This window comes from Petaurus breviceps, unplaced genomic scaffold (assembly GCF_028583685.1).
Source record: "Petaurus breviceps papuanus isolate PSGF00001 unplaced genomic scaffold, PetGlider_PUasm1.0 90977, whole genome shotgun sequence".
In the NCBI taxonomy this organism is placed as follows: Eukaryota; Metazoa; Chordata; class Mammalia; order Diprotodontia; family Petauridae; genus Petaurus; species Petaurus breviceps.
In genome coordinates this window covers 39531901-39546674 of record NW_027187391.1, presented here as the reverse complement: position 1 = coordinate 39546674, position 14774 = coordinate 39531901, and the positions used below count along the sequence as shown (strand labels likewise).

At 38.9% G+C, this 14774-nt stretch overlaps 1 protein-coding gene across 3 annotated transcripts in view; it reads right to left on the bottom strand.

Annotated features, from left to right (window-relative positions):
* The window catches only part of LAMA4 (laminin subunit alpha 4), a 199246-nt gene extending 188496 nt beyond the window's left edge, over positions 1-10750 (bottom strand). The window contains exon 1 of one of the 3 annotated variants that reach the window (XM_069077020.1): positions 10010-10750. In XM_069077020.1, coding sequence (XP_068933121.1) covers positions 10010-10204 — 195 coding nt within the window. In that variant the 5' untranslated portion in view covers positions 10205-10750. The remainder of the gene's footprint in view (positions 1-10009) is intronic. The other 2 variants (XM_069077018.1, XM_069077019.1) reach the window with 2 other exon arrangements.
* Positions 10751-14774: the final 4024 nt, after the last annotated feature.

The window sequence follows — 14774 nt, the reverse complement described above, 5'->3', positions numbered from 1 at the left end:
AAGGGAAACAGTTCACTAAGTTAATTGAAAGCACAATTGAAAAACAAAAGTCCCCCAACTTGGAGCCTGAGCAGACCTTGGAGGCCCTTTTCATTCCACATTATTAGTAAGGTTTGCAAGGGGCTCCCTAGAGACAGCTGCTATTGTTATGGAAGTCATCCTTCCTGCTGGTTCTCATGAAGTAATGAATGTAGGCATTTTTTTTCCCCATTTAGTTAAACACTAGATTGTCTGACTTCATGAGAATCTCAAACATAGACTAACAAATACTTCAGGATACATGAGGCTTGGTGTCTTTCTCTGATGAGGCATTTTTTTTTAACTAAAACTTGCCTTACTCAATGTTTTTCCCCACTCTGTAGACAGTCTTGCACATATAAAAATTCCCACTCCCATTCAGCCCAGGAATGCTGTTGCTCCCAGAGTCTCATGATAAAAAGACTGTGGGATTCATGGCTGAACTGCTGGCAGCTGATTTTCATTAGGACTTTGATGAGAAACTTAAGTTGGAATTACAAACATCTGTGGTTACACTTCCCTTCAGTGAACTGTTTCCCAGAACTTAACTCTACCACACCAGGAGGGAAAAAGGCAGCCAAGAAGAGGATACTGCCAAGAGACCTAACTAGCAATTCCTATATCTGTGGCAAGCACCAAAAAAATGGTCTTGGGGCAAGCAGTTAACTGGGTGGGAGGGAGGGGAGCATTATGGAAAGGGTCCTGTGGTTAAAGATTGGAAGTTGATACTTACAGCCGTGCTGTGGAGTAGAGAGTGAGAGATATATTTGGTGGGCTAGGGATGGAGATTCCAGGAGGGTCAGCAGTACCCATAAGTGGAGACCCCAAGATACCTTTAGGCCACCACTGAAAAGGCTACAACCAGAGAAAGGAAGTAGGCCCATTAGTGTTTCACCAGGGGTACCACAGTATCGTGTGCAAAAGGGTCAGAACACACCATCTGGTAGTTTCCTCTTGAAACTAATTATTCTTTCAGCATAGTATAGTGGATAGAAGAGAGACCTTGGAGTCAGGCCAACTTGGTTCAAGTCTCACCATTTAGAAATACTGACTATGTGACCCTGGGCAAATCATATGACTACTCAATTCTTTGAGCAATTCTTTAAAACTAGAAATTGCGAGACATATCAAGTCAAGAAGCATTTATTAAGCACCTACTTTATGCCAGGCATGATGCTAAATGTTGAGGATAAAAATTCAAGCAAAAATAAAGACAGTTCCTGTTGGTATGGTGGAGAAAGAAGTCTGGAGAGTTAGAAGAAGAGCCCTGAGAACAGAATGAATGTAGCTGACTTGAGCTCTTCCACAAAATGGAGGAAGGACCTCACCAATGGGAAAAGAGTGCCACAGAGGTAGAGAGGGTGAGAAAACCACAGATTCTGAGGGAACTTTCCAGGGCAGAAGGCTATTGAGGCATAGTGGAAAAATTGGGAGTATCAGAAGCAGAGCTGGTAAAGGAGATGAAGGATGACTGGTCTGGACCTTTCAACAAAATGAGGAATTTGGTAAAAACTCACCAATAGTGGGAAAAGGCAGAGAGACATGAAGGAACTTCCATGGTGAGAAGACAAGAAGACTTGTTGGCAAAATCATGAGAATCAAAAGCAGAGTTGGTAGAGGAAATGAAGGAAATTTCCTTCATTCATCGTAGAGCAATTGCCATCTGAACTGGTGCATGAATTTTCTTCTCTTGCAGTTCTCTAAATCTATGAAGCCACCCCTTGCCACAAAAAAGTTCTTACTAACTCCTTGCTAAAATGGACAGCATAGTGTTATGGGTAGAGCACTGGACGTGGAGTCCTGTACAATCATAGGCTCATAGATTGAGAGGTGGAAGTAACTGTACAGTCTATCAAAGCCCCTCCTATTATAGGTGAGGACATTGAGGCACAGAAAAGTTAAAGTTGTCACATAGCTAGTGAGAGTGTGAACTGGGATTTGAGCCTAGATCTTCCTGACTCCAAGTTCAGTATTCTATATGTCATACCAAAATTAGAAAGACCCAGAATTGAATCTTGCCTCAGATACTATGAAATGGGCCTGGAAAGTTATTCAACCTCTCTGGGACTCAGTTTCTTGTTCTATAAAATGAAGAGATTGGGCTTGATAATTTTTAGCTCTAAGTCTATAATCTTGTGAACTGAACTGATTCTACCTATGGAAGCAATACTAGTGCTATCATTTCTGTCAGTATTTCAGTGCCCTGGTACAAAGACCCAATTACTCCTCTCTGGTCATAATTCTTCACCGGTGAACATGGATGAATATAGACATTCTGATGGACCCTTCCAACATATATTCAATTTATTTCAATGAACTATCACCTTTATCCAGTAGCATATTAGCTTCTTGAGAACAAGAAATGTTTCATTTTTGTCTATATATTACCAAGGCATTCAATGTTTGTTGAATGGAAAGGGATTGAATTATTTTTGATAAAATACAAATAAAATGAAATTGCTGAGAAATGCACAAACTTTGGGCATTCAAAAAACTGTGTTTATAATCATGTTTCTGAATCTCTTATTCTTGGTATCTGTCTCTTTCCAGATGATACTAACCAATCAAAGATTGAAAATTATATCTTTATGACTTTACCATTATTCATGGAATAAGAAGCCTAAAGAAAGGGGATTTGACTCTCTGCTTAAAGGCTGTTATGTGCAACAAGCTAGATTTGGGAAAGAATGAATTTAAAAAGAGTTTTCCCTTAATATTTCAGGGGTGTCCTTGTGTCCCCAATAGCTCCTTCCTTCCTTCCTTCCTTCCTTCCTTCCTTCCTTCCTTCCTTCCTTCCTTCCTTCCTTCCTTCTTTCCCTTTTTTTATGGCCCTGTGCTGATCAAAGTAGAAAAGATAGAAGTTCAACTAGACACTAATTGAACTAATTGGCAGGGAAAGGTGGAAAATCTAAGTTATATTCTTTTTCCCTTTCCCTGGCTTAATTTATATATCATCTCCATTGCAGATCAGCAAATGGACTTTGACCTGCTCTGTTTCCAACTTGGTCTTCCCTTCCCTGACAGCTTACCATATGTGTGTGTGTGTGTGTGTATGTATGTGTGTATATATATATATATATATATATAAATTATATATATATACACACACACATACATACACATATATATGTATATATATATATTTTGCATTTTTTTTTGGAGGGGGAAAGGTAGAGCAATTGGGGTTAATTGACTTGCCCAAGGTCACAGGCTACTTTTTGTGTTAAGTGTCTGAGGCCAGATTTGAACTCAGGTTCTCCTGACTCCAGGGCTGGTGCTCTATTTATTCACTGTGCCACCTAGCCTCCCTAGACAGCTTACCATATTGATGCCAAACTTAGTGCAGATGTCTAATAGACTTTGGCCCTCCTTACTCCAGCTCAGAACTTCTGAACTCAAGTGTCTACCAGTTTCAGTCTTGCCAATAGCAGAGATTACAGGAATTCACCATGGTTATTGGAATACAGACATATTCTTCATTTCAACAGAATGTAAATTTCTTGAGGGCAAGGATTTCTGGGGGGTTTGTGTATGTGTGTTTTGTCTGAGTATCCCCAAAGTGCCTTTTACGTAGCATATACTTCATAAGTACTTGTTGAATTTAATTTAATTCTATCCTGAGGAGTTGGTACATTTGGGGAAAAAAAAAACATAGCTTGAATTAATAACTAAATGTTGAAGGAAACCACATTTGCCAGAGAATAATACATTTTTTGAGAAAGAGTCCCAAAAAGGGTCTTGGTGATTTGGTGATACCTTGACCAACAGCTTACAAAGGGACAGACCATGGAGGGGCGAAGGAAAGGGATTGGGAGAGGGAGAGGAAGAGGAAGAGGAAGAGGAAGAGGGAGAGGGAAGTGGGAGAGAGAGAGGGAGAGAAGGAAAGAGAGGAAGGGAGGAAGGAAGGGGGGGAGGGAGTGTTTTGGTCTCTGTGACTTAAAACCATCTCTCAGTAGCTGTGGAGAAATATTTATCCTATAAAGAGAGGGATTTTTTTTTATTTTGCAGAAACAACTCGAGCAAAGGAACTTACTGTCCAGAGGCTGCATGTATAATATCTGTCCTTATACTTGGTGCTGTGCCAAATACTATCTAGAATAATTTGAATAGTTATTGCTCTTTGTCTCATCCATGATGGATATAATAATCACTGATATTTACAGGGAAGAAAATAGTTGTGCCATATTTACAAAGTGAAGATATATCATGGTTCAGAGGAAAGATCCATAAAGAGAAGATTATTTAGGTCAGCTATACTAGAACTTTGAAATTAGTACATTAGATACACATGGATAAAGAAAAGCATTGTTTTCTTTGGCAACTTGTTATGCTGATCACAGTCTGGGCTCAATGCATGCTACTTGAACTGAATGTTATAATCTATTTAAATATATTTCCAAATCTTTGAAAAGTAGTTAGCAGTTCTTTTATTCCAGAAGAGTAAAGAGTTAAGAATCAGTAGACCTGGATTCCAGTTCAACCCTGACATTGCTAGATGCATAATATATAACCTTGGATATGGTCTTTTCGGTTCTGCCAGGGTTTGCTCAGTAGTAATCTGAGGAGTTTGGATGGCACAGGCTTTTAATCCCCTTCTAGTCCTAAAAATCTCTTATTTTCCATTCATCTTTTCCTAGACTCATCTTTTCCTAGAGACTGCTTCTGCTTTGGAAGTAAGATTTTTAAAACTTTCCCTTCTAAAAATCACCAACCTTACTGCCATAAATTAGGAATTCCTGAGGGCCATGATATGATCTATTATTGTATCCCAATCACATAGGAGGCCCTTAGTAAGTGTTGAAGTGCAAACAAGGATGGATATTTCTTAATCCTGAGAAATTTTAAGATGAAGAGATTATTCTTCAGCTGCAGAGGTCAGGGAAAACTTTGAGAGGGCACCTAGATCAGAATTTAAGTTCCTTGAAGGTAGTGACTTTCATTTTTGTTTTTGTATTGTCAGCACCCTAGTATAGATCTGGCATATAATAGGCACGCTGTAAAGGCTTAACGTTTGATTGATGAGTGTGGCCTTGAAAGGAGTGAAAGAGATGAGGGAAGCTCCCATTGTAGGGATAGGGGACAATTTGAGCAAATGTATGAAAATGAGAGAGAACAGTACAAAGTGGGAAAGGATAGTCTAGAACAGTCCAGTTTGGCCAGAATGTAGAATACATGAAGAAGAGTGAGATAAGACTAGAAAGTAAGGTTGGAGCCAGATTGTATCTATGTTATTCAGCCAGTAATAGGAAACCACTGAAAGGTTTTGAGGAGAGGCAGAAGGGAGGATAGCTCAGAGGGAGGGAAAGCAGTTAGGAAGCTCTTACAATAGTCTAGGAGAAGAGCAATGAGGACCATATCTAGAGTGACTGATTGCCTTATTGGAAGGGAGGTGAGTTCTAGAGATACTGTAGGGATACAAACAACAGATTTTAGCAACAAATTGGATGAGTGGAAAGAAGAGGCAAAAAAGACTACCTTTCAAGTTCAGATGATTGAAATAACTTTATTTGGTAGACAATGAGAAGTAACTTATTTCCAGTGAGTTTCAGAATGAGGGTTAAAGTAGGGTTGAAAAAAAGAAAAGTTCATCAGATTTTTGCCTAGGCATTAGGGCCTTTTGGACAATTAGGATTGGTTGTACAATATAATTATAACAATCCATGTCTGCACAGTAATTTGCAAAGTGCTATCTTAACAACTCTGGAAAATAAGTATGGAGTTGGTGGTACTAAGGATGATCATTATCTGGACCTATGTGGTGCAGTGGATAGAGTGCCTGGCCTGAAGTCAGGAAGACTCATCTTCCTCAGTCGATATCTGGTTTAAGACACTTATTAGCTATGTGATACTGGGCAAGTCATTTAACTCTGTTTGCCTCAGTTTCCTCATCTGTAAAATGAGCTGGAGAAGGAAATGGCAAACTACTCCAGTATCTTTGCCAAGGAAACCCCAAATGGGGTCAAAGACAACTGGACACAATTGAAATGCCTGAAAAACAAATAATATAATTTTATTGGTCTAGGTTGCTTCTGGTTAGGAAACTCCCTTTATCAATGTAGATAGATTATTGTTCTTTAATCTATAGCCCTAGAACATAGCTTGGGCCACTGAGAAATTAAATGATTTGTGGGGTCACACAATCAATATGCTGCAAGAAAGGACTTAAAGCCAGGCCCTCCTGACTCAAAGGCCACTCTCTATTACTCCAAACTGCCTCCCAAAAATATGATCCCCTTTTTGTAGATGAAACATATTCAGAGTGGTTAAGTACTTCAGGTATAATAAAGCTATTAAAAAGTAGAGCCAGGATTCATAACTTTCACATTTATGCCATGTTTTATAGTTTCATAATAACTCAGTGCATTAACTAGAAGGACCAGAATTTAAAAAATCCCTGAAGGACCATCATTATCACACAGTGGCTTTGCACATACTAAAAAATGTAGAATGGAAATTTTTATTTCAGAGTAAAATTGTAACATTTGAATGTAATTATTTGTCTTTAAAGTTCATTTGCACAGATAGAAGAAATTATAGTAAAGTATTAAAAAAAAATTTGAAAATTATCCTGTCAGTTGACTCACCTGTTCCTTCTAGTTAACCTCCCATTTCACAAATGAAGAGGTCCAGAGAAGTTGTGACTGACTTTCTATGACACAGAGTTAGCAAATGTAGAAGTTGATCTTAGAACTCAGTCCTCAGTGACCTTTCCATTATGTCAAGCTGACTTTCAGTGTGTTTGCCATTTGTGGAATACATGTGGCCAATTGTTGACCAACGTGTGGTGAATTGATTCTGAGAAGTAAGCATCGAAAGGGTGATGTTACAGTGTCCCAGTTTACTCTGCTGGGTACACTGTTCATTTTTTCACCATATTCTCTCTCTCTGCCTCTTTTATTTCTCCCCTCCATCCTCCCAAACCCAATCTTTTTATACCTACTTGGATACAGTGATTCTGTCAAACATTTCACTACAAGGCTGGGGGAAAGCAACCCCCTTTCTCCCTACCCACTCCCCACCTTAGAGGTGAACCAACTCTTTCCTGTCAGACTATCAGAGTCCCAGAATAGAGGTTGATTCTAAGAGAAAAGGAGCCTACATTCTAACGCAGCCAATGCAATCCATCACATCAAGTTCATAAAGACCTGAAGAGTGAAAACTGAAAGGCAGAAAGAAGGTGTTCATTCAATCTTGGCCGTCCCCTTCTCTGGTCTGTTAGTCATGCTCTTCCTTGCCTGTGAAATGCTTGTGGTACTAGAGTCCCAGGAGAATTTGAGAATAAATCATGCATCTAAAACTCAACCAAATAAAGGGGGGGGTATATTTTCAGGACATTCTATTATTCATATTTCAGATCTTCCCTTTTGGAAAAAAATTTGTGTATATACACACACATATAATATGTAAAATGTATATATACACAAAATATACACAAGTCTATAAACACACATTTATAGTTATTTTTAGTGTATATATGTAGGCATAAGTGTACATGCGGTCTTCATGATGAGTTTCCATGTAGTTGCTCTATTTTTGAAGGTGGAGAATGTATGTGGCTTGAGGTCTGTTTGTATTTTGTCTATGAAGGGAATAGTAAACGTTGTGGCCAGGGATCAGCCTTCTTTGTGGGATCAGGATAACATGAGGCATTATGTGAAAATATGTAGTGGAAACGTAACTACCACAGTCTCCTCCCTCTGCCCCCCTTTCTGTAGCATGTAATTTGACTCTGCTTGAAATGACTAAGGGCCTCTGTCTGTCAGTTACAGAAAACCACTGGCCTTTTCTAGCATTTGGAACCATTTCTTTAGGGAAATTGAGGGACTATTAGAATCAAACAGTGTTATGAAGTTAACTTCCTATGGGACATTCTTTCTGGTTGGCAGGTAAAAAACTTTAGCAAGAAGATTGAATTAACTATTAAGTCAAAAGCATCCAATAGAAACAAAGTTTTAAAAACAGATGAAAGAAAGGGCTTAAAGTTATTATTATCACTATCAGCATTATTATTATTTTCATAGAATTGTAGATATAAGCTTAGCAGGGATCTTGGAGTAATAGTGAGCATTCATATAGGGCTTTAAAGTTTGCAAAGAGCTTTGCAAATATCATGTCAAATGATCCTCAATGCTGTGAGGTAGGTGCTATTATTATCTCTATTTTGCAGATGAGGAAACTGAGGCTTCCTAAAGTCATCTAGAAAATGAAGTAACACTGATCTAATCAGTGGTGTGTCACATGATGTATAAAGTTTGCTTCTTGTTTCACCATTTAATTTCATGTTCTCTAAATATATACATTGCTGGCAGTGGTTCTCTCCCTACCCCACCCCATCCTGGGAAACTCATGATGGAATGTATTTAGTATACTCGACCTTGTCTCCCATAAGCAGGCATTTCATTCAGGGACTTTCCGTTTGGTAAGCAACAGGTGGAGATAATGTTTCCCAGTGGTTAATTTCAAGCCTGTGAAGAGGAGGTTCACTCCCCACATTGTGGAGTGTATCCAAACCCCAGCTCGCTCCCCAGTGTTGAGATATTAAATTGACCATAGTTCATGCTCATTACCTTCTCATATAAGTCTCATTTTCTACCCTATAGTGTTGCTGGTGTGGTCAGTTCCCCCAGAATTTCTTAACTGGAGAGGCCCTACTCTCTTGGAAGACAAAATATAGGCATTTGTGGATCTTCCTTTTACGCTCTTAAGGTTTCTCTATGTAGTCTGGTCTTGAATTTTTAGGGTCATTAGTATTTGAGATTTACTTGGATTCAGGTCCTGTCTCTGATGCTTATTTGACCTTTGTAATCGGAGAAAACACTTAAATTCCTTGTGCCTCAATTTTCTTATTTTTAAGAAGGTTAGGCTAGATGTCCTCTGAGATCCTTTATAGCTTTAGAGATATAATTCTATGGTATAGATTTCTGTGACATTATCTTTCTCTCTCTCTCCCTCTCTTCTTTCTCTTCTCTCTCTCCCTCCCCCCTTTCCTTCTCATTGCCTCTTCCTTCCCATAAACTTCAGTGACTTTCATTTGCCTCCTACTCAGTATCTCCCACACGCTGGATTGTCTGACCTATATGGCCCCTTAGCCCTTTACTCTTTGATCTTGACCCTTCTCCCTCAAGAAATTTCTATACTTTGTCGTTATCCATTTACCCCTAAATAAAATGAGTGTTTGACAATCAAGCAACAGACCTTTTCATAAATATGACATCAACAACACATTCCAGCTTAAGGGATTCTTTTTAATCTAAAACAAAGCCTGGGGATGATCTTAACTTTTTGCATCATGTTTGGGACTCACAGGAACTTCATGACAGGTCATAGGGATCATAAACCTTGAACTGGAAAGCACCTAAGAGGCCATTTAATCCAACCTCCATATTTTAAAGTGGGGGAAACTGAGACCCAGGGAAGGTAGATGATTTTTTCAAGGTCATCCACATAGCAGTAAGCATCCAAGGTATCCGCTCACAATTGACCCTCTCCCTGCCTGGTTTCTCTTAGAAAGGAACTTTTCCATCATCTAATATAGAAAAGAACTGATATTACCAACATTACAACAATGGATTTCCTTTCACATCAAAAACTTCACTGAAAGTCTGAGTCAGGGAGAAGTCAGAAACTACCTGGGAGTGCCAAGGGACATAGGTTCACTGGGACAGAGTAATTCTATTGGGCAGGAATTTGTCCCAAGTGCTGGCAAGAAATTCAGGGGCACTCCTGGCCAGTGTCCCATACCAGTCTGCTGTCCTGTAGGGCACAGGCTGAAGGTACATGCTTTTTGTAATGTGAAAAAAAATCTGTCGACTGAAAACTTTCCCCACAGAAATTTTATTGATCATTTTATAAAACCTTTCAAAGCTGACTTTAATGCAGGTGAGACTATCATGGGGGGAATAGGAGTGAAGAAGGGTGGGGAATGAAGAAAGGAAACACACACAACATGCAAGGAGAAAGTTTCACTTGAGAGATAAAATAGTTACTATACCTGAGCAAAAGGCACTGGACTTGCAGCAGCTAGTGATGGCTCTCTGTTATCAGTCGAGTCTTGTCTGTTGACTGCAGAACTGCCTTCAATGTCAAACTGAAAAGCGCTGCCCTCCACTGCTGCAGTGCTGGAGGAGAAGCATCCCAAGAAGAGCAGTATAGGAAAAGCATAAGACCAGGCAGAGATCAAAGCCATTTCCTTCTTTTACATCCAGGAGTGTGGTCTTCTAAGAGCTAGTAATTGTTTACCCCTTTCTTCAATCAGCCCCCCTCGGTTCAGTGGTGCCTCAGTTATTTTAACTTTCTTTCGGTTTGTAGTTTCCAGATGTGGCACTTTAAGACAGCCTAACCAGCTCCTTATTAAAAAAAAAAAAAAGGGAGGGGGGAAGAGGGAGAGTCTTTTGCTTCCTCTCCTCAGTAAGTCTCTCTCTCTCTTCTCTCTCTCTTTCTCTCTCTCTCTCTCTCTCTCTCTCTCTCTCTCTCTCTCTCTCTTTCTCTCCCTCTCTCCTCCCCACCTTTTGTGTGCCTGTAGCTCTTCTTTTCCCCTAAGTCTGTTTGAATAATATACAGATGGGCAGTGCTTCAGTGGAGAGTGTCAAAATGCAGATTGTATTCCAGGAAAACCCCACTCTCTCCCCAGCCACCTTATCTCCCCTCAGTCAGGATACAGACGGACTCTTTATTCTGCCTCTGGCTTCCTTCAGGCAGTCACATCACTCACTCCCTTTTACCTTTAACTATGGGACCCTCCCACTCTCAGTTTGCCAGTCAGACACTGTCCTCTGGTTATTCCCCTTAACCCTCACCGTCACCTTTCCTGATTTGGAGATGGTCCAATGGCCCTAGATGAAAGTCAACTCCTACAGATTTACTTAAAAAAAAAAAACAACCAAAAAATACAACCACCATTTATTTAGTCAAGGTGCCAATTTTTTTTTTCTCTCCAAGAGCCACAGAGAGGAGTGGAAAAAGATTCGAGGGAAAGGGGCCAAATTTAGACTATCCCAAATAACAAGGGCAGGGTGCCCACTCTCTTGACCAAGTTTTCTTATTTTCCACAGGGCAGAGTTGTGGGTTTTTTGGTTTATTTGTTTTCGTTTTTTTTTTTTTTTTTTTTTTTTTATACCAGAGAGTAATATCTTCACTTCAAACTCCCAGGCCCACCCCTCTTGATCCTGACAGCTCCTTCTCTCCTCACCCAGCACCAATGTAAGAATATCATTCATTCCCTGCAACTTTGGAAAATGACTTCATTACTCAAATGCATGAACTTTATTTACAAAGAACATCTTGTTTCCCCCCAAAGAGGTGCTTTGTAAGGCCCCAGGAACAAGGCCTGCTGTGTATGAAAGACTGTCAAATATACTGCCCACAGCCGATCTCATACTTTTTTTTTTTTTGCCTGTAATCTCATGAAGACTTCATCTGTATAAGTAACATAACCTATCCAAGACTTTTGGACATAGTTGGAATATAATTATACTGATGGTGTTAGTGGGCCACTTACCATTGTATCCAATAAGCACCTAATTAGTTTTCTCTCATAAATCAGACTTTTAAATTCTCATGAAAGATGGCATTTGAGATAGCACTTTTCATTCACATAAAACCTTGGCTAGCTTAGAAACTCAGCAATGTTTTCTAGTTACCTGGAACTGGAAAATCATAGAATTGCTCATTTTCACATAACCTTTGCTGAGTGCCTATGGAAGTATTTACTTTGCCAAAATATTCATTTTGCCAAGAATAGACATTTCATCAAAGAATGAGTAAGTTACCCAAGGTCACAAAGGTCCCAATGACCTATGTTTGGTGAAATTCATAATATTTGTAAAGTTTTAATTTTTTCTTTTTAGGATAAAAGTGCTCTGGAGACAACTATTCCTCTAGTCTGTAAACACTTTTTCAATGGGAATAGGTTGACTAAGTTGATTACATGATATTGAATGAAAAGGCTTTAGAAATGCCAGTTGAGTTTGCACTGGGAACTTTAGGAGACTGGTGCTAGAAGCTGGGGCTTTAAAGAAGAAAAATGGGGGTGCAATCACTATCCTTATTTTTTATCATTTTTTACTACTATGTCCACATAAACCTTGAAGAAAGTATTGAAATGTAAAAATCCAATCCAAATGTTACTGATGATATTGACATTTTCACCTTTAGGAAAAGGAAAATAATCAACCCTCAATTTAAAGAGTAAATGTACTATGCTCTACTCTTGGTTATCAGTCCATGAGTAATAAATTTTTTGGATTAATTGTGGTACTAGGGCCTCTTCTCTATTCCCACCTATCCAGATTCCAGTTCTTAAGGAGAGAACAAAGTAGAGAGCTGTGGGAATTAAACTTTGATCACATGCATATTTAAATGTATCTCCTCCCCCCCCGCCCCCCCCCCCCCCAGCTTTTTGGCTCTCTTTTATCTGTTGTCTTTCTCTACTTGAGGTTAAGGACTTTATTTTTGCTTGTATTTGGATTCCCAACATTTTGCACAGTGTCTGGCCCATATTATAACTTAATGAATGCTTGTTCAGTCAATCTATCAGCAGTTAGGTGGTGGTGTTGTGGATAGAGTGCTGGAACTGGAGTCAGGAAGAACTGAGTTCAAATCCAATCTCAGACATTTACTAAGTGACACTTGACAAGTAAGGTACCTATGTCTGCCTAAATTTTCTCAGCTGCAGAATGTAGATCATAATAGCATCTGTCTCCCAGGGTTGTTTTGAGGATCAAATGAGGTGATATTTGTAAAGTGCTTAGCACAGTGCCTGACCATGTATTAGAAAATGAAATTAATAATAGCACTACAAATGAGATAATGTGTCAGCCCTTAAAAAGGGCTTGTTCCCTTATCTACCCCACCCCCATATATATCTAGATTTGAATATGGGATGGTAGGATCATAGACTGAGCACTTTGGAAAGGAGCTTAGAGCTCATCTAGTCTTCTGCCCTCATCTTACATGTAAAGAAACTGAGACTTAGAGAATTAAGTAACATGCCCAATGCCTAAGAGGTAATTAGTATTTGAGGCCAACTCAGGTCTTCTGGACTCCAAACATACTAAATATTCCATTGCTCCGTAGGCTGCAAAAATTTCTTGGCTGTATTTCAAAGTCAATACAAATAAGGTTTGAAATCTCTGTTTCATGGGATCATAGGATTTAGAAATGAAAGGAAGGGGCCTTAAAGATAATTGCTCTTGAACATTTGTTTTTATAGAGGAGGAAACTAAGGCCCAGATTAGATATTTGCCAAAGTACATATGTACAGTAAATGACAGAGCTGGGGGTTAAAACCACTGACCCTGGCACCAAATCCAGAGTTCCCTTCTCAAAATAAATCTTTTTTTTTTTTAAATATATAACTCCAGTCCCCAAACTCTTTGATATAGGACTCTTTTCTCATTGGTGGAGGTTAATACTTCATACCTACATAACGGGTGGAATGGAGTTCCAAGAACAGGAAAGCTCACGTCTCTTTAGTCTTCAAACTTTCTCCTAGTCTATTCAATCAGTTGAAGGCCTTCTGACTTCCAGCTCCCATCTTCAAGAGAGAAGATGGAAGATGCCACACCCCACAAACATCTTCTGTTTCTCTCTGGAAGCTAGGCTAGTAAGAAAATTCTAGGGAAAAATGAGAGGAAAGTGAACAAAATGTGATATTTTCTGTGACTTTTGTCAAAATTTTCTTCTCAAGCTTAACGTTTGTGTCAATAAATTCATTCAACAACAACAACAATTGCCACTACTTGGAGATGTGGTATGTGTATGTTAGTGTATGTATGCATTACATATGCATGTATGTATCTAATACTTGACTTCTGCCTTAATGAAGTTTACAGTCTATTACCTAGTACAGATATATAACATAAATACAAGTAACTATAATACAAAAGAACATATAAATGAGTAAGAGAGATGGAAAATGCTAAACAACTAGATGACCTAGTATAGAGAGTGTTGGAATTGGTGTTGAAAAGATCTGGGTTCAAATTCTTCCTCAGATATTTATTAGTTGTGTGATTCTGGGTAAGTCATTTAACTTGTCAGACTCAGTTTCCTCATTTATAAAATAAGACTAATAATAGCACTTCAAATGAGATAATACATAAAACATTTGCCAATTTTAAAGTGCTCCATAAATATGGTGATGGTGATGATGATGATGGTGATGTGAGATTTGGGGGAGAGAATATTATTACCAATTAAGGGAATCGAGGAAGACCTCTTGAAGGAGGTAAATTCTGCCTGTATTTTAATATTTGATCAGGAATTTCATAAGTTTGGAGCAAGGGTAATGTACATTTCAGTAATAGGGAATATTGAGAGAAGACTAAGCCTAAGTACAGAGTGGGTATTGATTGTGGAAAGTAAAACAGCATAGAGTACCTGGAGGAGAATATTGTGAAACAAGGTTGGAAAGATAGGGCAGTGACTAGAAGCGTAGAATGAGATATATTTTCAGACTGTCAGCCCATGTGTTGATTTGCTCTACTTATCTGTTAAAAGGAAGGGCTTCATTGAGGGTGGAGCTAGTGAGTAATGCCAGAGATACAACAACAGCTACGACAAAGAGAATCAATAAAACATCTAAAAATAGAAGAAAAAAAGTTCAGAAAGCGACATAAGGAAACAGGACAATTTTGTGCTTGTTATGCTAAATTTAACATCCACTTAAAAAGCACCTAAACTCTATGGGGAAATGCCACTTCCTAACCATTTCCCAGTAAAATGAGTTCAAAGGAGAAATACACAGCTTCATATAG